The sequence below is a fragment of the Zootoca vivipara genome, chromosome 10 (genome assembly GCF_963506605.1).
Source record: "Zootoca vivipara chromosome 10, rZooViv1.1, whole genome shotgun sequence".
NCBI lineage: Eukaryota > Metazoa > Chordata > Lepidosauria > Squamata > Lacertidae > Zootoca > Zootoca vivipara.
In genome coordinates, this window is record NC_083285.1 from 53,791,524 (window position 1) to 53,817,530 (window position 26,007).

Below are 26,007 nucleotides of genomic sequence, written 5' to 3' on the forward strand. Positions count from 1 at the left end.
CCTCCCTTAGGCAGCACCTTCCCAGCAGGTGTGTATCTGTGTTTAGCATCCAGACTAAACAGAGGAGACCCAATGTGAAACTTCAAAGCTTGCTCACTACTTTGTGGCATTCCTTAGTTAAAGCACCAGTTTTGCCTGCTGCTTTCTCATCTTTATCTGTGCACTTCTGTTTCTCTCTCTCTCTCTCTCTGCATGTATATCTATAGTGCATGTGTATACATGGATGCGTGTGCTATATAGTGCAAGCATTGCAAATATGTCTGATCGACTGCGGGGGGGGGGGGGGGAACCAACCCAGACACCAAATCACTTTGATCTGTCTGTTGTTTTTTTTTTAAAGGAACAGTAATAAGCATATGGGTTCAGTGATCTTAGTGCAGTGATGGGCAACCTTTTGAGCTTGGTGTATCAAAATTCGCCAAAAAATGAGCATAACTTGGCCGTGGTGTGTCACTTCGAGAAATAAACCATGATTTCACAATATTTATAGTTTAAATAACAAAAAAAATATAATTGTAATATATAACTGTATTTAATCAACCAAAAACTAATTATTTAACCAAACCAAACAAAAAGCCCCTTATTTATCACAAAGTGCCCAGAGTTTGGGGATGCCTGGTGTAGAAGATCATCCTCGTCAGGAATGGAACCTTTGACCGAGACATACAAACACACAACCTTCCTTAAGGATGCCCGGACACCTCACAACCTTCTTTTCTCCTCACCAGTTAACGGTCCAGCATGTCACGCGGGGGCGGGGGCGAACGCGCGAGCGGCTGGAGGCCACGCGGTTGCCGCGGCGGCTGATTGGGCGGCTTGAGGCCGAGCTGGCGATTGGGAAGCCGGCGTGTGACTTTTCAGCGGAGGCTCCGCCCCCTTATCTCCCACCCACCCACCCTCCGCGCTGCGGGGCGGGTTTATAAGCCGGGAGGCCAGCCGGCCGGCGGGTGGGCTTGAGCGAGTTTAGGCTGCTGAGGTGAGTTGGAGAAGGGCGGAGTCCGCCGGGTGGGAGGCAGCGGTTGCTCGCGCGGCACGGAAGCAGGTGCCGCCCCCGCCTGCGTGTGTGAGGAGGCGATGTGAGGAGTGGAAGGCAGTACATGGGGCGGCGTATCCCGGGGGCTGGCGGCGTTTGTGGTCGGGAACGCTGCGGGGAAAGGAAGGAGCGATAACCTCCGCCGTTGTCCCGCCTGCGAGAGCGGAGAGGATAACTCGACGTCACTTATTACGCCCCTCCTTTTATCCATAGTTGGATGTAGCCCATAATTACATCCTCCTCTTTCCCACCTCCCTCCCGACAGCGGACAATAATTTCCCGGTGTTTTAATTTCCTCTCGTGGAACAAAACGCCGCACAAAACCCCTCCAGTGGTGCAGGTTGTGTCTTCGCCCTGCTTGCTCCCCTGTCAAGCTGCGCCTTGTTCTCTGGACGCCCTTTCAGGGCAGGGAGCTTTGAGGCCTCGGTCCTGCGCGCACTTGCTTGCCTGGGAATGAGCGCCCGTGTGGCTCTGGTATTAACTGCCCTAGTGAGCGTGCGGGAGGGGGGGGGGATGCGCTGTGTGAGGATGCAACATTATGCGCCCCTCACTGGGAGGAGGAGCGCCGCTGAAAGTAGCGATGCGGGCTTCGAACAGAACGGCGACGTGCCGCCAAATTGTTTCATTCCCTGCTCCTCTGTGTGATGCCCTCGAATCTTCTGACGAAGGACGACTTAAGCAGAGTGCCTCGACATGGCAGGGTTTTTGTTTGTTTGTTTTGTTTTTACTTTAGGCGCTCAACTGCCCTTGCATTTTCAGTAAGGAATGAGGAAATGTCTTGCTCACCCCCTTCCCAACTGCCAATTTGTTGGTAACGGGTAACGTAGCATCTTTCTCAAATTTTGTTTGATGCTGCTGTGAACTCCATTATATATACTAACCCTCAGGGCTTCCCCTCTGGAAGTAATTTTTTCAGCCTGTACATAGGTGAATTAGCCAATAACAAGTACATAATGAGTCTTGCGTTCTTCCTGAAAACATGTTTAGGCACTCCTCTGCTAGCTTCTGTCTCCAGCGTGAGGAATTGCTGATGCCTCACTTGAGACCCTGTTTCTAGAGCAGGGCTAAAGCCTCCAGTAGGTAGGTTGGTTGGTTTGCTTGCTTGTTTAGGAAAGTGGCATATAGATTTGATCTAGTTGGTACATGCATGCAAAGAGTTTAGGATGGTGATTAGTATAAACTGGCATCTTACTGGAATAGAGAATACGGGAAAGAAGGGAGAGACTCCCCTTCTTCAGGAATCTTATTGATCCAAATGCTGGTAGGTCTGCAGCTGTTTAAAAAGTTTTTTCCCATCTAAATTATGGATGAGGGTGTTAAAGTGCTCTCAATTGTAAGGTTATCGGAACAGAGAAATAGTGGTTTCTGGATGCCTCTCCTGCATTCGATGCTCACTGCCTAGATGACAAACTTAACTGGATGCTGAAGTTGCTGCTGTGGGGGGAAAACTAAACAGTACCAGTTTCTTTGCAGCCCTAGCTGTTTCAATGGTGCAGCTTTCACAGTCCCCGCTTTGCCGCACTTCGCCTTCATGCCACTCTGAGGAAGCGGAGGAGAAGAGCATGAAACCCGCCAAGCAGCAGGTGACTCAGGGCCCTCATGGGGACAATCAGCCTCCCTTGAGCCCCCTGCAGGCAGCTTTGAGTTCTGCTGCAACGGCATCCCAGGCGTATGAGACTTACATTGATAATGGACTTATCTGCATGAAACACAAGATCAGGAATATTGAGAAAAAGAAGGTATGTATCTCTCCTAGATTAGAGAGATGGTGCCAAAGGAAACTGCTCAAACTACTATATTTGTTCATTTACTCTTTCTTGCCGTTGTCTATTGGATTGTAAGCTCTTTGGGGTGAAAGGCCTGTATTTATTGCTTATGGAAGTGTAAAATGCTGTGTAACTATAAATTGATTTCACTTAGGGTACTTGCCAGCCTTCAAAATTAGATTAATAAAATATGGCTAGAGTTTATGACTAGAGAGAAATAAGAACTTTCTGCTGTGGCGTGTAATTTGTATGAGCCGTCAGTATTGAGCTGGTTCAGGTGTCATGAGAAACAATTGTTACTGTGATGAGAACAAGCTTTAGGTTCATGTGTTCCTTGTGTGGCTACAATGGCAAAATCCCACATCTTTTACTTCCATTTTTCAATTACAATTTTGCCAGTATGCTATTCTGGCTACTGAACTGGCCCACTAAGTCCTAAAGGTTGGGTGCTGCTTTGTGTGTAGAGTGCATGCCAAAATTAAACTGTCTACTGAATTTTGATGCAGTCTGTCAGTGCTGTGTCAGTATATAAAGAAACCTCCATGACTAGAAGTAGTTTCATGCTTGGCCAGCAGGAAGGTGGCTTTGCCATCCAGCTGCAGTAGTTATCAGAGCTTGAATGTCATAGAAAGGCTCTTATGAAGCTAATATTCACCTTATCTGGTAACTGTAGATATACTATATTGCCAGTGGTACTATCTTGACAGTGGTTCCAGTATTATGAAATTCTTGTGCATTGAATCTCCCAAAGCTGTTACCTGCCTTGGAAACACCAGATCTTATCAACTCTGTATTGCTATCACCTTTATAGAACTTGACGCTGAGCTGCAGCAATGTTTGCCATTCATATGAATATATTGTGTACCTCTTGCTAAAACTGCCAAAACTTAATGTTAAATGTCTGCCAAAGAGGTCTAATTTATGGTTGTTTTGATGTGCTTTTTATTGTATTTAAGGCTATAAATGCATGGTAGCATGTGTAGGCATCCATGTTATTCAAGTTTGGCCTATGCTTAGTCTTAAGAAGTTGGTTATACATGGTCTAATCCTGTACCTGCTCAATATATGTTCTCAGCTCAAACTAGAAGACTACAGAGATCGTCTGAAAAAGGGGGAACCCCTCAATCAAGATCAGTTGGTAAGCTTTCTGTTCTTGTATCTCAGATTGCTGCAAACATTTGCAGCAATGAATTCAGCAGCTCATGACAGACTTCTGAGACGCTCCTTCATGCCTAGGCAAAACACATTGGCCTAAATCTTAACAAAGAATTATTGCACATTGATTTCAGTGGTGCCAATCAAGCTGAAGTCTTGTGTTGTGTCTAGGCCCTATTGAAGCTATGGGAATAGAGCTACAGGACCTACCTTCAAGCAGTCCTCTGGGCCAAACATGGCTAGGAAAGTATGTAGAAAATAGGAAAGCAAACTACTTCTAAAAACTTAAAATTGTTCTCAGCTAAGTTCTGTAAGCTGCTCCAGAATGATCAAACAGAATTAACATTTTGCTGAGAATAGTAGATCTATCTTCATCCTGACTCATGCTGTTGGCTCTTTTTGACTCAGGCTCTTGGCTCCTTTTACAGTGTTTTGGATAGAAAAGGTATTTTAAGTTCCAATAATAGTAACTGTGATGCTGCATTATCCCATTCTTATACAGGATTGGTTATGAATTGAGGCAGCAGGAAAGCCATGAACATTTTTTTTTACGTGTTTGAGTGTTGTGTGTGAGCATTAACAAAAATAGATAATACTGCGCAGAGAAACAATAACTTTGATTCTTTTAAGGAGGATGGCCTGGGCTTTACACACAAAATCTCTTCAATACTGTAGTTCTCTTTGCCGCCCACTCCCCTCCCCCCACTGCCATTGCCAGATTATTCTGATACAGCAAGATACAATTTATTGGTTGACAGCTAGTAGACTTTTTGGATTAGAATTCTAAGGTATATGAGCAAATGTTGTTAAATCATATAGCCATTACTTGAATGTAATGATCTTCATGACACCATAGTGGATAAATGGTTGGGAAATTGATGCTACGAAGGAGCTATTGGTACACCAAGAGTTCAGATTGGTTCCATCATTTTGATGGAGATAGAAGATATTGCTGCTTATGGCGTGTGATTTCTGATATTACTGCTTTGGCAGGGGAGGTGCTGTCTAATTGCCATTTACCAAATTGTATAGATGCAGTTTGGGCCACAGCTTGTTAGAGGTCAAATAACTGCTGAATCTGTGGTCTAGGTAAGCACTGAAAATCTTGAGTTGGAGATGTGGCCTTTGTTAATCCATTTTCTATGATGTAACCCTGAATTATGAATAACTGCTGAAGGGAAGTATAGATACTTAAACACTCCGGCCAGAGTTGTTAAGCAAGAAATTTGCAAGCTTTATGATGGTAAGTTCCTCCTGGTTTAGTGAGCTAAGTCCTTCACATGTAAGCATGATAATTGTTAGCATAGCAGTGCTCAGTTTGCTTAAAATCAGAGCTGGGGAACCTACCGGTAATCCCTGACTATTAGCCATACTGGCTGGGGATGATGGGAGTTGCTGCAACATCACATGGAAGAGCAACTAGCCCTGTATATAAGAAAAGATAGAAGAGTATATAAAAAGAGAGGCATAACTGGTTTTATTGTTGTACAGTGGTACCTCGGGTTCCAGACACTTCGGGTTACAAACTCCGCTAACCCGGAAGTAGTATCTCAGGTTGAGAACTTTGCCCCAGGATGAGAATGGAAATTGCGCTGGTGGCGCAATGGCAACAGGAGGCCCCATTAGCGAAAGCGCGCCTCAGGTTAAGAACGGTCTCAGGTTAAGAACAGATCTCTGGAACAAATTAAGTTCATAACCCGAGGTACCACTGTATTTTACATTGTTGTGACCTGCCTTGGGGCCTCATGGTGTAAGACTGGTAATCAAATAATAATAATAAGGATGATGATGATGTAGCATTCTGTAAATTATACGTGCTTTTGTAAGTAGTAAAATAATAATAATAATAATTAATTAATAATACGTAATGACAGATTTATAGCGGCCTTCATTGCATGTATCTTCTAAAAATCAATCATTGGTTTTAACAGTGTAACCTGTACATAGCAGAAAACTTCACAATTAAAATTCTGTTTAAGTCACCTTATAATTTAGTCATGGTGGTTGTTGCTCACACTGCTCCTCAGGTCTTAGCACCTTATGACTATCAGAAGTTGAGATGTTACTGGAAGCTTTGTGTGCATTAAAGGATAGTCTTGTTAAAACATAATTCTAGGCACTTTATACATAATGAATAATAATAATGTGTGGCTGATTACAGGAAGCTGTTGAAAAATATGATGAAGTGATCCATAACTTGGAGTTTGCTAAAGATCTTCAGAAGACATTTTCTGGGCTTAGTCAAGATGTAAGTACAGTGGTACCTCAGGTTACAGACACTTCAGGTTACAGACTCCGCTAACCCAGAAATAGTACCTTGGGTTAAGAACTTTGCTTCAGGATGAGAACAGAAATCATGTGGTGGCGGCGCGGCAGCAGGAGGAGGCCCCATTAGCTAAAGTGGTACCTCAGGTTAAGAACAGTTTCAGGTTAAGAATGGACCTCCAGAACGAATTAAGTTCTTAGCCTGAGGTACCACTGTAGACTGAATTATTGACTAGAAATGGGTTGGTGTGGCTTAGGATCCACTTTGTGAGGGGAGGCGGGCTTTGTTCAGGTTCTCTTTATCCTTCCCCTTGTGTGTCCGGTGCCTTCTTGCATATCAGCGCCAAAATTGTTGATATGGCGTACTCCTCTTCCATCCCACCCCTGTCATTCCATCCTACCCTGATATGAGACACTACCCAGAAACTTAAGCTTTGAACATTTGTTGTATGATAAGTGGAATAATTGTAGAAGTTGAAAGGTGTTACAGAGACTTGAGGAAAAATCTTTAGCACCTTCATTTAGGAAGATGACTTAGGTAAGACTTTGAATTGACTTCTTTGAGCTACAGTCCAGCTACTGGTCAGATCTGTCAGGAACTTGTGTAATATGCCTGTTTTGTTTTTATATTAATACAGCTGCTGAAAGCACAGAGGAAAGCACAGAGAAGGGAGAGTATAATGAAGCTTGAAGCAGAGAAGAAGAAACTCCGCACAGTACTGCAGGTCCAGTATGTGTTGCAGAGTTTCACTCAAGAGCACGTGCAGAAAGACTTCAAATGTGGCTTGAATGGCGCAATATTTTTGCCTTCTAAAGAACTAGACTACCTCATTAAGTTTGCAAAATTGACCTGCTCAGGAAGAAATGAAGGCGTGAGGTAAGTAAATGTGTCCTTACTTAAATTGCAAAGTGAATCTGTGTTAACATTTGGACATTTAGAAGAGTTTGGATTTGATATCCCACTTTATCACTACCCTAAGGAGTCTCAAAGCAGCTAACAATCTCCTTTCCCTTCTTCCCCCACAACAAACACTCTGAGTGAGGCTGAGAGACTTCTGAGAAGTGTGACTAGCCCAAGGTCACCCAGCAGCTGCATGTGGAGGAGCGGGGACGCGAACCCGGTTCACCAGATTTTGAGTGTAGTCACCACTACACCATGCTGGCTAGCTTTATTAGAAGTGTAGTTTTGAAACCTTACAGGTTTACCTCATAGGAGGCCCCTTCAGGATAGCTCTTTGGATGAGCTGCCTCCTTGCTGCTGGTGCTTAGTTTCCTCCTTGCCACAGTCATTTTCTCACTACAGAGAGCGAGGTTAGCAGGTTTTTGCCTGCAAAGTGAGGGGGCACCCACTGTTAAGGGGGGGGCGGTTATTTGTCGCTTAAGATAGTGGTGGGAATTGGACAGGTAGTTCCTTCTTTTTTGCTGCTGTTGCTTCATTGCTCCTTTATGTATGATGGAGCTAGAATGGCAGGAGCCATTCAAACCCTGGTAGTGGATCCCTTCTACTAAGTCACAGCATGCCAACAAGTGCCCAGACATCCTGGTGCTCGGTGCTTGGCATAGTTTGACAGCCTTTTTAAACCAGGTGATGTTAGTCTGCAGTTCTCATCAGCCGCAGTCAACATGATTGATGAGTTGTAGTCTAGCAAGGGCACCAGGTTGGGGAAAGCTGCCTAAGAGTTACAAGGTGGCTTTCACCTGTTTGTTTATTCCAAAACAAGACTGGGATAAACATAAAACCCTGCAAGCAAATACTATTCAGGGGACAACTTCCATACTTGTCTGAACAACTAGTGGAGCACCATAATATGTATTCTGAGGACTGAACTGAGATATTTGGCTTAGTTCTCTGAACGGGGAGACTTCATATGCAATACTAAATGAAATCATATTGTTTGTGCAACAGACTACTGGCTAATCTTGGGGCTACCAGTGGTATCAACTTCTAATTTGCAAATTTGGGTTTTTAATTGAGCCTTTTCAGAACTTTGCCATCATGTAGTCAAAGCCATGCTGGGCAAATCCAGGCTGATGTGCTTACTGTTCCCAGAAACCTTAGCATTGTTGTCCTTAAGAGACCCCATTGCCGTCTGCTAAGACCTCCTGCCACTCAAATTGTTGTAAAAATTGAGTGTTTCGGTTTAGTTGGAGGATTGCCTGTTCTCCCCCACACCCACATTTTATTTCTTTTGAGATGCGTGTATGTGTTTTGTCTGGTGTTTTTGTGGGGGGGGGGTTGACTCTGAATGTCACCAGTTTTGTGGCTATTTTGCGGTTGCCAAAATAGTTTTTGAAGACATTATCTACGGTAAAATGAAGCAGTTCTAAATTAATTCAATTAGAATTACTAGTTTTCTCAACTTAGCATGTAATTCGGTAGACCTTTAGGCTCTTTAGGAATGGAGTACAGTGGAAATTGGAGTTCTTGGTAAAGTCCAGAAGTAAATGAAAAATTACAAGAACTCGGGCCAGAAAGGATAATTTCAAAAAATCTTCACAAAGTTTTATTCAGAATAACTTCCAGTAAATATCAACATCAGGACAAGGCCCTGTTTCGATGATTCTTCATCAGCTGGAATGTAAAAGTTAACATAAATCTTTGTAATGAGAAATTATTTAACTCTTTAGATATAAAGTTTTAACAAATAAAAAGGACAGAGACTGTGTTCAAATAAACATTACTGATATATCTTTGAGTGACCAACCTAACTTCAACCTTATAGTCTGCTTTCTAAATAAGGATTTAAACTGCTTGTAGCGTACAAAAGGTTTGTCTAAACTTAAATAAGAAATCCTCTTACAAAATATAATAATCCTTGTTGCAGAAATACTTGTAGTTTTCTATAAACAGAGTTATAATACTTGTAAAAACAAAGGTAGCTTACCGAGGTTTCTCAGGTCTAAGTGTACCAGGTATGTTTGCTTTGCTAACTCAAATTGTTTGCAGCACTTAAATGATAGTGAAAACGAGGTTGCAGCAAAATTAAAGAGACAGTGTTGCATTTAGGCGTACTAAAAGTGTTGAGATAATTAGGAATGGAGCCATTCCTTTAGGAATGGAGCCATTCCTTTAGGAATGGAGCCATACAAGTTGTTCACTTGTCAGATAGCCTGAAGGGAGTACAATTTGCATTTGCAGGCAAAATATACTTGGCTTTTAGGTCTTCTGAAAAAAGCCAAATGGTGTGCACCGTGCACTTGTACCTGTTGAACTGGTACTAAGACTTACTAAAAATTGATGTTTTTATCATTAAACTGTTTCAAGATGTCTCATAGGAAGTAGTTTATAAAAAGAATTAAATTGGTGAAATGGTGTTGGCATAACTGGCTAAAGGATGTTTTTAATTAAGTCAGTCAAATCTGAGCAAAAAACTGTTGCTTCTTATAGGGTACAAGGTACTCTGCCATCCCTATTATATAAAACAGCCATCTTAAGTAAAAGTTCATTACTTTCTTGATCTAGCACTGACACCTATTTTTCCCCCACTGACATGAAGTGTTGAAGATCAAATGGAGCAATCGTCACGCTACTTCTGGGATCTGCTGGAAGGCAGTGAAAAAACAGTAGCTGGGACAACTTGTGAGTAGTCTTTAGATATTTTTGCATCTAACACCTATCATCTTCAGGCAAAATACTTTATAGCAATATTGGGATTAGAACATTTATTCCAGTTCAGAAACATACAGTGGTACCTTGGTTCTCAAACTTAATCTGCTCCAGAAGTCTGTTCCAAAACTAAAGCGTTCCAAAACCAAGGCACGCTTTCCATAGAAAGTAATGCAAAACAGATTAATCCGTTCTAGACTTTTAAAAACAACGCCTAAAACAGCAATTTAATATGAATTTTACTATCTAACAAGACCATTGATACACAAAATGAAAGCAATAATCAATGTACTGTACTATAAAATAAGACAATATTGTAGGTGATAAAAATTAAAATTATTTTTTTTCTTACCTGCACTGATGATAGTCATTGTTTGGATGGGCTTTTATCCATTGCCACAGTCAATCAATCATAAAATGAAGAACAAGCCACAGTCACAAAAACGCAAAAGCCACATAAACAAAAACGCAAAAAATAGCAAAAGCAGAAGCGCCAAATATAAGCTCCAAATATCCCCTCAGAACACTGCAATTGGAAATGGAAGGCTTTGATTACAATGGGGGGGGGGGAACGCAAATTAGCAGTGCAACAGTGAAAACGGAAACTCAGGAGCACGTTTGGCTTCTGAAGCAAAGTTCGCAAACACTGACATTGTTCCTTCCATTGCTCAGAAGAATTACTTTTCTAGTCCAGTAACTGCTGCTGCCTGGTTAGGGCAACATAAGTGCAGATGGTTTATAACTGTTTAGAGATCCCCAGCATGGCCTGTAGTTCCCCACTGCACGTTAAGGGCAATATCCAATATGGCATGAACAGACATGACAGAACCTCCTCTTCCTTTCCTCTCCTTGCACCCACAATCTGCTCCAGAAGACCCCCAACTCTTCAGAACAGACCTCGAGTGTGTGCAAGGAATGCAAAGAGGAAGTACTGCTAGATGCGTTGTGCTCAGTCTATTATCATGGGTGGAAAGTCATTTTGCTTACTAAGGAAGCCACAATATTATGTACAGTAGTTGTACATAGGATTGCATTTATGTGTTAAGTGTTTAATAACAGGTGAGTTCCCACAGCTGCAGGAACCATGTTTTATCTTGGTATATAATTAAGGTAGACCTGCACGTTTATGGGTGTGACTCCATAATTTGGAGATTTACTGGATAGGGAAATTGGTCTTTTAACCAATTGTGAGTTCAGCATCCCTGCGTTTATGGCAGGCATAGGCAAACTCGGCCCTCCAGATGTTTTGGGACTACAATTCCCATAATCCCTGACCATTGGTCCTGTTAGCTAGGGATGATGGGAGTTGTAGTCCCAAAACATCTGGAGGGCCGAGTTTGCCTATGCCTAGTTTAAGGCTTATATTCTTCAGAGTATATCTCAGGATAACTTCCCAGGGCTACATAATTTTTTTAATCTTTGAGGACATAACAGTCTTCTACCAATTAGCAAATTAAGTTCTTGAAATTGAGGGTGTTCTGTGGATGTTCTCAGTGTTCACAACTAACTTTTTCTTGGTCTTTTGGTTAACTGAAATGCCTGAATTACATTGCTGTTTCAAATATCTTAAGTATTTACTTAAAAACATTTCCAATAATGTATTGTGCCAAGAAGAAATGTTTGATCTTATTTGTTGAGATGAGATGGTGCCATATCCTAAAACTGAAAACTCATTTTGTGATCTTTTAATCTGCTTAACATTCAACACTCTGTCCTTTAGATAAATGCCTGAAGGATTTGTTATCTAAACTGTTAAATTCCGGTTATTTTGAAAAAACTCCTGCTCCTTCCAACATATCAGTAAAAGAGGAATCAGAAGAACTGTCTACAGGACCTGAGTTGTGTGAAGCAATGCAAAGACCTGAAAAAACAAGACAACTCTCAAATTCAGAACATGTCAGTGAATCAGGTAATAGATATGTAGAAATCTTAAATTCTTAACTGCTGATTCAGTACTTCAGATGTATGTCTTAAACTTTCACGTCAATTTATATAGCTTAAGTTTTTAGCTAAGTTATGTATATTCTGCCCTTCATCTTATTTATGATTTATTGGGGGTTAAAACCAATTGTACTATAGTACAGATGCTATAATAAAACAATCTTAGCTGTTTGGGATTAATTTTAAACTTTCATACTAAATGTTTCATACTAAGAAATACAGAAGTTAGTTGTGTGACTTCTTACTATAAGGCTGGACATTAGCAAATTCTCAAAGAGGTGGTTGCTAGACTACCCTGGAATGTAAGTCATTTTTAGTTTGCCCCCCCCCCCCCCGGCAAAAGTGAATGTGCTGTGGATGCTTAGAAAAGTAAACTGGTCCAGCAACAGTATTAGTATATTTATTCGGCTTTTGGCTTTGTGAGAACTTGAATCTAAATTATGCAATCCTTCTTCCTAGAACCTCAAATGGAGCACATTCAGTCTGAGATACAGCCTCAAGAGGTAAGTTATTAAATGATCTACTACAGTAGAAGAAATTAGTGTTAAACTGCAGAATAGCTTGCTTTATCAGTGCAGTGATGCTAGAACTAAAAACTGGAGATAACACAGGAATCACTTCAGAAAGCTCCACTTGAATAAATTTGTAGCAAGGCTCCAGCAAAGGCAATTGCCAAATGGGAGTCCATAAATCCTTTGACTTGAGACAGGGTGCAGTGAGGTAGAATTAACAATCAGCTGCCTGTTTAGCTTTGAGGGTTTATGGGCAAAGTCTCTGTAGCACAATGTCCTATCACTGTGGTTTTTTGAACCAAGCCTTGCTTGAGACCTTGCTTTAAGACCTTGCTGTGGTCTTAAACCAGGCATATTTCTCTCTTTCAAGTATCTTGGATATAAACTAGCCAGGAAGCTGCAGCAGATGTTCCCAATATGAGAACCATATAATGAGTATTCAGGATGGCACAGCAGCATTTTGTAAATCTGAAAACAAGTGTTTTCTCTTTATGTCTGAAGATCTCAACATTTATTTATTAAATTTATATACTGCCCTTCATCATAAGATCTTAGGGCGGTTCACTGTCACACACAGATTTACAAACATTTTTGGGAAATGTACAATTCAGTCTTGTTGGGTGACTCTTTCTGGCATGATTTCACATGAGCCTTAATTGCGCTAGCAATAAGACAAGTACTGGTGAAATGCTAAGTTTCTTTGGTTTGTATAGTTTCTTAATAGGCACTATTTGCCTGAAGCTGACTCCCCTATCAAGAAGCCTGAGGAATCCAAACCTTGGGAAATGGAACATGTTAAGACAAATGAACCTCCAAAGTCCTGGGAAATGCTTGTTGACATGGAAGAGCAGGAGCAGAAGCAGAAACAAGATTATGTTAAAACTTTGGAATCTGTAAGGCAGCAGGGAAAGAAACTGGAACTTTCAAAGCCTTGGGAAGCTCATCTTAAGGAAGGTGGTGATGATCACAAGGAGGACGTTCCAAAGCCATGGGTAACTCAGGTTGGAGAACAGCGGGACTCCCCTAAACACTGGATGAGCAAAGCTAAGGAAGAGCAGGAGCAAAAGCCACAATGTCCAACAACATGGGTTGCTCAAATAAAGGTGGAAACAGTACAAAAACCGGAACCTGTGAAGCTTTGGAGTACATGTGTTGGAGAAGAGAAGGAGCAAAAGAAAAACGAACCTGCAAAGCAATGGGTAGCACACATCAAGGAAGAGAGGGAACAAAAAACCCAACCCCCAAAGGTTTGGGAAACACCTGAGGGACCACGGCAAGCACTTCAGAAGCCATTACAGAACCCTCCAAAAATATGGGGAGCTGGAAATCTTACCTCAAAGGAACAATCTGGGCCAAAGAAGCCTGATTTGGGAGCCAATGAAGTGAGTTGGTATAAACAATAGTATTGCTGGTACAGTACATACATTCTTTTTATACTAAAACTGCAGTTTAGGGTGGTGATGTATCTAAAAGTTCAAAGTTTGGGCTTTGTCAATGACCAGCTTCTTTTTTGCCACAGTAGTCTAACTCTACATGAAACAGTGTACTCAGCAAATATTTGGGCATGGAAAGAAACTAAACCTAAAGGGGTGTAAATATTTTGCTGTTTAGTGAATTTTGGCCAAGTTCATATTTGGAATGACAAGGGGGAGAGAACTTAGCATTGCTGATCACAAACCTTGAGGTTTCTAGATGTTCAAAAAGGGGGAGTAATATATAATAGAGGAATAGAGCAGGGAGGAATATAGACACAGACCTCCAAGTTTGGATCAGTTTTGGATTTTTATAATAAAAAAATGAGGGAAGGATAATGAATCTGGAAGGCTTTTTTTAACCTACATGATAGGGTTGTTATGATTAAAGGAGAAGATGAGGGTAGCCAATGGGTCTCAACCCCTTGGTGAGTTAGGGACTTCCCTGCATGCGAAGACAGTCTCTGCAGATTGAACAAACAAGACAAATATTGGGTCCAACAGTCAAAGTGGTTTCTGCTTGTGCTGTAGAGGGAAGTGAGTGGCAGATAGAGCTCATCAACCTTATCAATCAGCTGAGATTAGATCCTTATGTATTACCTGTACTTAAACAATTTGTCAAAACATTTTTCTAAATGCTTTTCAATGTAGAAATGAGAGCTCAGACTGAAGTTTGATTCTGACATGAAACAAGCGGTTACACTAAAATTTCCTTAGATAATGGGGCTTTCAAAAGTGAACTAATCTGATACTTTGTGTAGGACACTGAGTCTGTGGTGTATTTATGTAAAAGGTGTACATTGCTAATTCATATTATAATAAATAATCCAACACATGGAATTCTTATTTTACATAGGATGGAAAGACAGATGGAGTGAACGAAGGAGGCATTGATGCTATGTTTGTTGGAGAACCTTGTAAACTACCTAGGAGCTTTGAAAACAGCCTTCAGGTTTGCTCTCTTGGTCATACTGATCATAGGAAATGCTTCAAAATGCTTAAACTCAGAATCCTGAGAACAGCTGGAATACTTCCTGTGTGAAGTATCCACTTTGAATCTTTCCAGGGAAAGCAGAATTTGAAACCAAGGAAAAACTGTCCAAGTTGTTACATAGGGCCATGGCTCAGTGGTAGAGAATCTGCTTTGCATGTAGGAGGCCCCAGGTTCAATTCCTGGCACCTCCAGGTTGGACTGGGAAAAGACCCTTGTCTGAAGTCCTGGTGAGCTGCTGCCGGTCAGTGCAGACAGTACTGAGCTAAACAGATCAGTGGTCTGCTCTCTGTAAGGCAGCTTCCTAAGTTCTGAGTGTCTCAGGAATCAATTCATTGCCTTAGTAGTAGATCCATGTTTAAAAATCCAGAAATTTTTAATTTTAATATCAGGAAGAATCCACTTCAGGAAAGGTATTGATGGACCTCCTGTTAAAATAGTAACCTGAAAAGGAGTTCATATTCTGAAAATGCAACTTTCAGGACTTGACTCTAGGATCCTCCCTTTTATTTGACTTGAAATTGTGTACCTGCAGCACAATCCCATGTGTTTATTTAGAAGTAGCTCCTACTTTGTTCACTGAGGTCTTTCTCCATTGTAACAGTGTTTAGAATTTAAGCCTAAAGTAAAATGTAAGATGTACATTGGGAGAATATTATTGATTGGAGGAGTAACCACCATGGTGTTCTCCATATGTTGTAGACTACAGCTTGCATTGCTCTGGACCTGTTGGCTGATGGGTATTTGATTCCAACATTTAGAGGGTACCATGTTGGCTACTCCTGTTTTGCAAGTTGACTTCAGCACCAACAAAGCCTTTAATCCATACAGTAGCATCCTGGGAAAAGCACCCTGGGAAGGGTGGCTACTCTGAATACTGTAGTTCAACCAACATTTTCCTTAGTGATTTATCATTATTATCATTTTATTAGGCACCCAAGCTTGTACATCAACCAGCTGCAGAGTTTTGCTCTACTAGTCTTCCAAAGGATCCAGTATTAAGAAGGGAAAAACTACAAGACCTGATGACTCAAATACAAGGGACCTATAATTTCATGCAAGTAAGTTGTCCTGGATAACATGGAGTTTTTGGGAGTATGCTAGGTATCTAACTGATGGTGAGCGCAAGGAAAAAATGAAAAGGAGGGCATCAGTTGTTGTCAAGGTCTTAAATATTTTAATGGCACATGTTTTCAATTGCTGAAGGCACTTCAGAGGTTAAAATGCACCACAATATATGTAAACTTTTATTTATCTCTGAATAGATTCTTGTTTTTTTCAAGAGGCTTGTAACTTTTTTTGTCTTTAAGGAGTCTTTACTGGATTTTGATAAACCTTCACAACGTGCCATTTGTTCGTCACAAGCACCTTCAGTTGATTCCACAGGTAATCATAATTGTGGTTAATGGTGAACAAGGAAGACCCTACCTATTTTGTTTGATGTTCTAGGAATCTCTTGATCACTTTCGTAAAGCAGAAAAGATGGGTATAGAAACAAATTCTTAAATCTATGTGACAAAGATGTTAGATAGGTGAGATTAATACTTCATGGTGTGTCTTAGAAGTATTGTATGCAAACTTTAATTTCAATTCAATTTTGATAGTTGTTAAAACCATTATGGTCACTTCAACCACCACCAGAAAGAAATATACATACAGTGGTACCTCGCTAGATGAACGCCTCGCAGCACGAAAAAATCGCAAGATGAAAACGTTTTGCGATTTTTTGGCAGACTTGCAAGACGAAGTTTTCTATGGCCGTGCCATAGAAAACTTCGCAAGACAAAGCAGGGCATTGCGAGGAGGAGAAAGTCAGACCGAGAGCCCACCCACCTGGCGCTTCCGCCGCCGCCATCGCCCGGATCTCGCCCGCCACGCGCTTCCGTCGCCCGGAGCCCGCCCGTCTCACGCTTCCACCGCCGCCGCCATCGCCGGCTTCCGCAGCAGCCGGATCCCCCCTCACTCATCTTAAGCCGCCTGCGCGCGAACGGGCTGTCTGTCTGGTTGGGCGCAAGGGTCCGGCTGCTGGGGAAGGAGGGAGGGAGCCTCTCCCTGGCCCTCCTCCTGATTCCCCCTGAAAAACATCCGTGGCGGGTGAGTCGGCGCCCTTTTTTGTGCTCCCCCCCATAGGATCACATGAATTAAATTTCAGTGCATTCCTATGGGAAACCGTGCTTCGCAAGACGAAATTATCGCAACACGAAACGACTCGTGGAACAAATTAATTTCGTCTTGCGAGGTATCACTGTACTATACAGATTGTGCAGAGATATACTGTTAAAAAAAGAGATAAACTTTAATTTAACTCTGAGTTCATTATTTTCTTAAAGCCTCTATTTCTATTAAGCAGTAAATTGGGAAACACATTTTCTTAAATTACATTGCATCCAAAATCTTGCTTGATGCTGGAGCAGAACTTAATTCTTCCTGTTAGAAATTACTTCAAAAGTTTTATCTTTGAATTTCAATTTTAAAAACTTTGAAACTTGGTCCTTGATCTTGACACAAATAGTCACTAAATGAGAACTAATTATCTTAAATGTAAAACCTCAAGGGAGATTTTCTGTTAGCCCTCCACATACTAAATGGTTAGAGAGTGTATGGGAAATTGTATTATCTGACTTACCACTGCAGATATTTTTGACATAGCATAGTTTCTATTTATAACTTTTATAACAAACAATAAAGTATTGTACAAAACTCCAGTGACTCATACATCACTATAGAGGGAGTATTTACCTCCCCTCCTCCCAACAGACTCTTTGGTTGGCCTGACATGTCTCACACTGTCCCCTTTCTCAGCTGATGTTTTGTTGATGATGGCTTGTGATAGTTATTATGGTTTTTATTTTCTTTTGATTTGTACATCTTGCTGACTTTTTACAACTCCATTTTCAAGTATCAATAAACATCTTTAAATAAAACCTTATATGTTAGAGCATTGTCTTAATAGATTATCTAGCATCAGGCATACAATGTTATGATAGTTGTTCAGCTATGATATTTGAAGAGCAGTTTCCTTTGTAGAAAGGGCATAACCAAATGTTCCCATATTTTGTAGCACCTAATGAACAACCTTCAAGCCAAAATGATTTCCCTGAGGAACTGGTTCAGGTAAGAGTGATAAGCCATTTGTCACAATGCATGTGAGGCCTAATACAGACATCAAAGAAAAATTGTAACATGGCTGTCAAACAGGCTTTCAAACCCTTGCCAGATATTCACATTCAGTCTCAATTTTACATTAACCATAATTTGCCATGAAGTCTAAACAGTGGTTTGGAGTAAGGTGCCTTCTTATTACAATTAGCCTGATTTGGGCATCATGACATATAAGTTCAAAGCCAGTTCTCAACAGCATTTGGCTGTTGCATCAGAACTGGGGCTCAGACTAACATCAGGAAACAGTAGCCAGTCCACTTTTGAACAGTTCTATTCAAGTATTCTAGCTTGCATTCCCTTTTGGTATTAAAGGAATAAAATTCTGCAGGACTACCTGGAGCAAAGGTTCTTGCTTCATTGTGAAATGTAAGTAATCTTAATTCAAGTCAGTTCAATGTAAGGTGCAGCAGTACTCTTCAAAATCAGTCAGTCTTGGGTACGCCTACATAATATGAAGGAGCACCTAGCAGTAAAACTTTTATTTGGCATAGACAATTTTTATGATAATGAAATAATAATTTAATAATAATATTTATTAATTTTTCATCAATAACAATCCAGTATAGACCACATACCAAATCATAATTCAATTTTAAAAAGCCAATTGTCAGATTCCAAATTAAACATTTTGGTTGACTTCTGATTTTAGGAGATTTTTAGGAGATGTTGATTCCTTGTTCCTACTCCAATCCACTTATTTAATCCAAATAATACAATTCCAATGTTGATCCTTTATTTTAACAGCCAATGATGTGTTGACTTTCGTTCGTATTTAACTGTTCCATATCCTTTAATTTGCAAGAGGTGTTTATATCTGGTAACTTTCTGTGTGGAATGCTCCCCCTCCAACGTTCAACCTTCTTGTAATCAATCATTTTCGGCATTTCCGCCCCCACTCCAAAGACTCAGTTCTACTGCGTACCTTTTGTCATCTTGCTTTTCTCAAAACTGAAAGTGATCCAGCACCTGGCATCTGGCCATTACTCTGGGCCAGTGGTTCCCAACAGGTGGTCCGCGGACCCCCAGGGGTCCGCAAGATGCTATTAGAATAAAAAATATATTAAATATATTTCGTATGATAACAGATTTTTTGTTTTGGCCGCTTCCTGCATGAGCAGAGTCTAGCGCAGAGTCTGTTTTGCAAAGAGGCAGTGCGCGCATTCTACTAACGCTCACCTTTGCGCGCATCGGCTCCATTTGTGCGCTACTGCGCAGGTACCCTGTCTTCTCCATTCCCCTCCCTCCTCCCTGGTGTGCGCTGCCTCTTTGCAAAACAGTAGTGTTTGTAAACAAAGCAAGCATTTTCTTCCATGTGTTTCATGAAAAACAAATATAGGAATTGGCTCGACATGCGGTCGGATTTCAGAGTGAAAGTTTCAAGTTTGGAACCTAATATTTCAGAAATAATGGACTCAAAGGACAGATTTAACTCATCTCATTAAGAACTGAAAATTAAAACTAACTATACTGATGGAGTACTCTGTTGTAACTGTAAAAAACGTATAAATATAAAATATAAAAAGACTCTTAATTTGGCTCTCACTTTTTAATTTTAGGATTAGGAATTAATGGGGGTCCTTGTCACAATAGCGGCTCGATGAGGGGTCCTCGAGAAAATTTTGTTGGGAACCCCTGCTCTGGGAAGACTTCCAGCGTTTTCTTTGAATACTCTCCCATCCAATAACAAGCTGATATCTCGCCAACACTATAATAATTCAAAGTTAGAGTTCTCTGTAGGGGGGGGGGGTATTGCAACACAGCATCACAATATTTTCCACACAGTTCCATTCTTTCAATTAATCCATAAGCATTATAAAGTTTTGTTGATTCCTGTGGCGTTCGCACATAGCCCCTGGTCATTCCACGGTCTATTGACCCTGCACCACCACGGCTTATCTCTTCCACTGCCACCAACCAGGTTTCCCCAGTAATATATTCAGACTCAGTCAGGTTGTAACCTATTAACAAAGATTTCAGTTTACAGTGGTACCTCGGTTTATGAACACAATTGGTTCCGGAAGTCTGTTCATAAACTGAAGCATTCATAAACAGAAGCGAACTTTCCCATTGAAAGTAATGGAAAGTGGATTAATCTGTTCCAGACAGTCCACGGAGTACTTAAACTGAAGCGTTCATAAACTGAAGCGAACTTTCCCATTGAAAGTAATGGAAAGTGGATTAATCTGTTCCAGACGGGTCCGCGGAGTACTCAACCTGAAGCGTACTTAACCCGAAGCATGGGTGTAATTGGTTCCGGAAGTCTGTTCATAAACTGAAGTGTTCATAAACTGAAGCGAACTTTCCCATTGAAAGTAATGGAAGGTGAATTAATCCATTCCAGATGGGTCTGCGACGTTCGTAAACTGAAAATTCGTAAACCGAGGTGTTCATAAACCGAGGTTCCACTGTATTGTGAACGCAAACAAGTTTTAAATACTTTGAAACATTGTAATCCGATTCACTGTCTCTGCCTGTAACTCACTCTAACTCCTATGCCTCCCACCCACAAGAAACCAACCGAACTAACTGCCAAAAACCCCTGTGGTGAGCCTTAAACACAATTGGGCTCCGCCCCTGGGCTTCCTTATTGGTCAGCCTATTAACCCTTTCTCTCTTTCCCCCAGTATGACATCTCCATAATGAGTGGGCAAACACCACAATTCCCTATTGCAGTCCATTAATAATTACAATCCATTAGTAGCTAATTTTTCTTCAGTGAAGAGCTGCTAAATCATAAAACAGCATAGTGAATATATAGAGAGAAAACAAAGGCTTCTCTCCAGCACATACCAATCCAATTACGATGAAAATCTTCTCCAGATTGAGACCTTGACACTTACCAGTAGTGACCGATTCATTTAGCAGGTTAACTTGTCTCCCTCTTCTAGAACATGCCTGTTTCTTAAGTCCGAATTCTGATATACCTTAAAAAACAGAAGAATCTCTGCTCATGGCGACCACGTTGGAGAGTTTCCGATGCTATGCACTCAGTGACCCCTCCCGCCTGCATTCCGTAGGAGTGGGAGGCAGGTACCAGATGATCTGCGAGTGAGAGCTCTCCCCCCTCAACCCAAGTGGGGAGCTTGCAAGGATAATTACTCACAAATTATCCTTAATTGGCTGCATGCCTGGGGGCTGCTATTGTGGGAACCACTGTTCACCATGGCGGCAAAAACTGGAAGTCCTAAATAATATTTTCAAGAATTCTTTCAAACTGCAGTATATATGAAGTCTACCATACAATACATTATATATTACATTGTATATCCCTCTATTGACAGGTTGCTGCTTCTCCCATAACCTTGCATGGCTCAACCACCTCCTTAACTTCTGACAATACACTGTCTGGATCAGAAACTGAACTTGCGACACCACAGGTTACTGATTGTTCTTTAGAGTTTGCCCTTGACCCTGATTAACATGTTGCCCTCTAATGAGGGGGTGCCTATTTCTGACCTTCCTCCCTTTGGTATCCATTTCTGAGAAATGGAGCATGCACACATTGGGAGCAGCTTATGCCAGGTGATACTGAATGTGACAGATTGGTGTGCAGCAAATGCTGGTGTACCTTTGAGAAAAGCCCCTACTGGGAGAAGGCATATCAAACAAAGCCAACTCCCCCCCCCCGCTGTTCCACTGTTAAGGATGATCAAAGCAGGGTCTTTGTTCACATCCCCTCAGGGAGGCAGGCAGAACATGTCATTTCTTCACATTAAGGCATAGTTTAAAGTTAACAGCGGTTTTATGTGATGTGTGAACCAGGCTTGGAATTTACCATTATGTATCCCTATAACAGGGACGCTGGTGGTGCTGTGGGTTAAACCACTGTGCCTAGGGCTTGCTGATCAGAAGGTTGGCGGTTCGAATCCCTGCGACGGGGTGAGCTCCCGTTGCTCAGTCCCTGCTCCTGCCAACCTAGCAGTTCGAAAGCACGTCAAAGTGCAAGTGGATAAATAGGTACCGCTCCAAGCAGGAAGGTAAACAGTGTTTCCGTGTGCTGCTCTGGTTCGCCAGAAGCAGCTTTGTCATGCTGGTCACATGACCCAGAAGCTGTACGCCAGCTCCCTCGGCCAATAACGCGAGATGAGTGCCGCAACCCCAGAGTCGGTCACGACTGGACCTAATGGTCAGGGGTCCCTTTACCTTTACCTTTTATCCCTATAACAGAGTTTTTACATTTACAAGATAGCACTTCAGTAAATTGAAATTCTGATAATATAAACTTGAACGATTTTCAGTAAGGCAAATTTTTCAATGAAACTGGGCTGACCACCCTACCGTGTTTCTCCTAAAATAAGACACCGTCTTATATTTTACTCGGGGGGGGGGTGTCTTATTTTTTTATTACTGGTAAGTACCGTATGGTTCTGGGCGCCTGCCTCCTCCTGCCGCGGCCAGCGTTCCTGCTGCTGGGTCCCGCTGGCTCTCCTAACTGGGATGTGTATTTAAGTGGGAAGCCGAGCCCACTGCGAGAATTATTCCTCCTGCTGTTGGCCATTTTAGGCATCTTTATAGCGATTATGTAGAAGCTGGAGACTTGCCTCTCTTTGCTGTCATGCCCACGGAAAGGGTCCAGTAGAGCTTGGGGCCTCTCTACTGGGAAGAGGGAACCGCTGCTCAACGACAAATCATAACCACAAAAGCGCCTTGAATAACTGACAGCAGCCTTCGTCAAGCTGCAGCCTTTCTTATGAGGCGGGGGCTGCAGCCCACCAGAGCTTATGAAGGCGCCAGCAATCTGTCAAAGTCTTTTCAAGGTGGGGCGCGCGTGCCACAAAGCTCGACCTCCCCTTTTTACATGTTTGTTTCTGCCCTTATGGGCAGCAAATAGGAAGGAAGGAAGGTGGGTGGGGTGGGGTGGGGTTGGGAAGCCCCTCACCGGGGGCGCCTCTCACGCGCAGCTTTCCTTCTTCTGCCCCTCAGGGAGGCAGGCAGGCAGAAAGCGTCGCACGTGGTTCCTCCTTCCTTCTCCCCCCTTCTTCTCCCCCCACCCCGCACCAGGCTCAGCCCACGGAAGCAGGTGGCTCCTTGCGCGGGCCGTGCCCCCTCCCTCTGCTCGCTGGGCGGCGTGTGCGGGTGCCTTTAAATTGCTTTCGCGGGAGCTCGGCGGTCTCGCTCCAGCAACACGCCCCGCTGAAGCGCTGACGAAGCGCCCAGCAGCGCCACGCGGAGTGCCCTGAGCCAGCAGGACCCAGCAGTGCTCTGTAGCACTTTGAATCCTCCTCTTCCTGCCGCGGCTCGGCGCCCTGAACTGGCTGTTGCTGCTGCTGCTGAAGCACCGACAAAGCACCCAGCAGCGCCGCACAGAGCGCCCTGAGCCACAGCAGGAGGAGGAGGATTCAAAGTGCTACAGAGCACTGCTGGGTCCCGCTGGCTGGGGCGCTGCTGGGCGCTTTGTCGGCGCTTCAGCGGGGCGCGTTGCTGGGTCCCCCTGGCTTGGGGCTCCACTCGGCGCGTGCTGTTGGGTGTTTTGGCGGGGCTGCAGCAGTGGCAGCATCCGGTTCCGGGCCCCAACCCAACAGGCCTCTTCTTCTTCCTTGGTGCCCTCCAGAAGTGCACCTAGCACTACGGCTTATTTTCGGGGTATGTCTTATATTTTGTCAATGCATGAAAATCCTGCCATGGCTTATTTTATAGGTACGTCTTATTATATGAGAAACACGGTATCTATCAAAAAATAGGTGGGTTGACCCTGGGACTCTTTGAAGCATTCTTCCCAAATAAATATATTTGCTTAATCCTATATAATATTGTCCAAGTTGTCCCTGCGTCCAAGCTGTCCCGTGTGTCCCTGGGTCACTGTGCATGTCCCCCAGGGACACAGGGATTGGACGGAGAGACTGCACGCGCGTGCACACACACACGCACGCTCCCCCCCGCCAACCGCCGCTTGCCCTCGCCCTCGCCTCTCGCATTGCCACCAGGCACAGGTCTTGAGCGGTTGGCGTGCTGCTGACAGCACAAAAGCCGCTCCAGTTAGAGAAGCCGCAGCCCCTTAGCCCACACAGCCAACGAACACGAGGGAGGACATAAGCAGCCACCACGGAGCTCGCGGATGGCACCTTGCCTCCGCTCCTAGCTCATTTACCTTCTCCACGTCCCCGGCCTCTTCCTCTCCCAGCCGACCAACCGTCGCAGCTAAACCTGAAGCAGTTTTTAAAGACACCCCACATCGGAACTCTAAGGGCACAAATCTTCCCGGGAATGTGCAAGCGGCAAAGGAGAGCCAGCCCAGGCCGGGCCTCCCCGCGCGGCCCCAGCAATCCCCCCGCACTCACCATCTTGCTTCAGCAACAGCCTTTCCCTCAAGTCCCTTCAGCAGCGCGGCCCCTTTAAGAGCCCCCGGGGGGCCCTCCCCGCCTCAATTTCAATCCGGCCTCAGTTGTCAGGAAAGATGAGGGATTGAGCGCTACTCTCTGAGAAGAGGCCTTTTTTTACCTCCTCTCTACTGCTCCTTCCTGGGGGGGGGGGGTTCGAAACTGTTGCTTATTTCGCTAAGGAGGCAGAAATATGCAGGCGCTGGGGACTCGAGTCATCCCCTCCCGGCTCAGCAGCTGTTTTTCTGCCGTCAGAGCCTCTGATACTAAATCTCCCCTGCGGAGGCACAAAGTCCTTGGGGGGGGGGAGTGAGGCGCTCAGCACAGCACAGTTTGCAACATAGCAAGATACATTAAAATCATATTATTTAAAAAGCAACTGCTGCAGATGTAAGAAATACAGTTGACAGTCAGGGAAAGACTCAATAGAGAGTCTCTCTCTCTCTCTCGGCCCTCTCTGCACCCCGCCGGGCAGGTCTACTCGGGAGGAAGCGGGCTTCAGAAGGCTGCCCTCCCCTTCTCCTCCCAGACGCAGCAGCCGAGCGCAGAGAGGGAGGTTAGGAGGAGCAGCGGTGGCAGCAGCAGCAGCCTGGCTGCACCAGGCAGCTCATGGAAAGGCTTTTCCGCTTTCTACCCACCCCTGCCCCTCCCCCAGCCCAGCCTCCCCTGGAGAATGAGAGAGAGAGAGCTCTAGGCACTCGCTGGAGAGCTTTCCCGCGCGTGCCGGCTTCCCTTTGCAGAAACAAGCTCCTCCAGAAAGCCTGCGTTTCCACAAGCCCCTACCACCTTGCACAGAAAGGGGTGCTTTCCTCTCCCTCTCTCGCCTTGCCTGCTTTGCCTCAACGCCCCCCCCCACACTATAGGTAGGCATTGCTTGAGGCGCAAATACGGTGCCTGAGGTGGCTCTCCCAGCAAGCACCCTCTCCAGCTCTTGCCTGCAGCGCTCTTTGAATCGTGTCTCCATGCTACCCACGGCATTTCCCCTGCGCTAACACCAGCCCTTACCTATAACTCTCTGGGGCATGAACTCGACCCTTCCTGCACTCAGCCCCAAGGGATAAGAATCTACAGCTCTTAAGCACCTCTCTATTCCCCCCATTTCATCCCCAGCATATTCTTGCACTCTAGCTCAGGTTTTAGACTGTGTGAGATTGCTGTGTGTGTGTGTGTGTGTGTGTGTGTGAGAGAGAGAGAGAGAGAGAGAGAGAGAGAGAGAGAGAGAGAGAGAGAGAATCAGAATTATAGAGCTGGAAGGGACTTTGAGAGCCCTGTAGTACCCTTCCATGCAGTGCAGGAATCTTTTGTCCAACGTGGGGATCGAACCCAAAACCCTGAGAGGAAGAGCAAGGGATTGTTGTGGGTCCCTAACCCCAGGCATTCCTGTTTAGGGCCTCTAGCTCAAAGACGGCTAGCTGGCAGGCTGCATCAGCCCCCCCCTCCATGACTCTCCTCCCTTGCAAAAAAAAAGTTGTCATCCTTTTCACTGCTCCTGTGTTTCCCTGCTGTGAAGCCATCATGCCAAAAGGGCTTTTTGGTGGTGCCTCAAAGCTACCCACTTCCCCAGTTCAGTCATACCTACCTACATATGTTTCACAACATATGTTTTACCACATATGTTCTAGCACCCGTTATTTTTAACGGGCTTCAAGATACTAGTTATAATATAGTTAGATATAGCTTCAGCGGGGCGCGTTGCTGGGTCCCCCTGGCTTGGGGCTCCACTCGGCGCGTGCTGTTGGGTGTTTTGGCGGGGCTGCAGCAGTGGCAGCATCCGGTTCCGGGCCCC

The 26,007-nt window shown here is 43.7% G+C and overlaps 1 protein-coding gene and 1 long non-coding RNA gene across 2 annotated transcripts in view; one reads left to right on the forward strand and one right to left on the reverse strand.

The window, feature by feature from the left end:
- The first annotated feature begins 2,510 nt into the window (after positions 1 to 2,510).
- Positions 2,511 to 26,007, forward strand: part of CAPRIN2 (caprin family member 2) — a 34,618-nt gene continuing 11,121 nt past the window's right edge. The window contains exons 1-13 of the mRNA XM_060279957.1: positions 2,511 to 2,772; positions 3,875 to 3,937; positions 6,116 to 6,202; positions 6,858 to 7,096; positions 9,717 to 9,799; positions 11,547 to 11,735; positions 12,227 to 12,270; positions 12,993 to 13,661; positions 14,608 to 14,703; positions 15,675 to 15,803; positions 16,053 to 16,128; positions 17,804 to 17,856; positions 21,186 to 21,281. Coding sequence (XP_060135940.1) covers positions 2,521 to 2,772; positions 3,875 to 3,937; positions 6,116 to 6,202; positions 6,858 to 7,096; positions 9,717 to 9,799; positions 11,547 to 11,735; positions 12,227 to 12,270; positions 12,993 to 13,661; positions 14,608 to 14,703; positions 15,675 to 15,803; positions 16,053 to 16,128; positions 17,804 to 17,856; positions 21,186 to 21,281 — 2,076 coding nt within the window. The 5' untranslated portion in view covers positions 2,511 to 2,520. The remainder of the gene's footprint in view (positions 2,773 to 3,874; positions 3,938 to 6,115; positions 6,203 to 6,857; positions 7,097 to 9,716; positions 9,800 to 11,546; positions 11,736 to 12,226; positions 12,271 to 12,992; positions 13,662 to 14,607; positions 14,704 to 15,674; positions 15,804 to 16,052; positions 16,129 to 17,803; positions 17,857 to 21,185; positions 21,282 to 26,007) is intronic.
- LOC132592771 (uncharacterized) lies at positions 17,450 to 24,837 on the reverse strand. The gene is made up of 3 exons (XR_009558292.1): positions 24,183 to 24,837; positions 20,745 to 20,828; positions 17,450 to 18,944 (listed from the first exon to the last, which is right to left on the reverse strand). It is a non-coding gene; the product is annotated as an uncharacterized LOC132592771 (long non-coding RNA).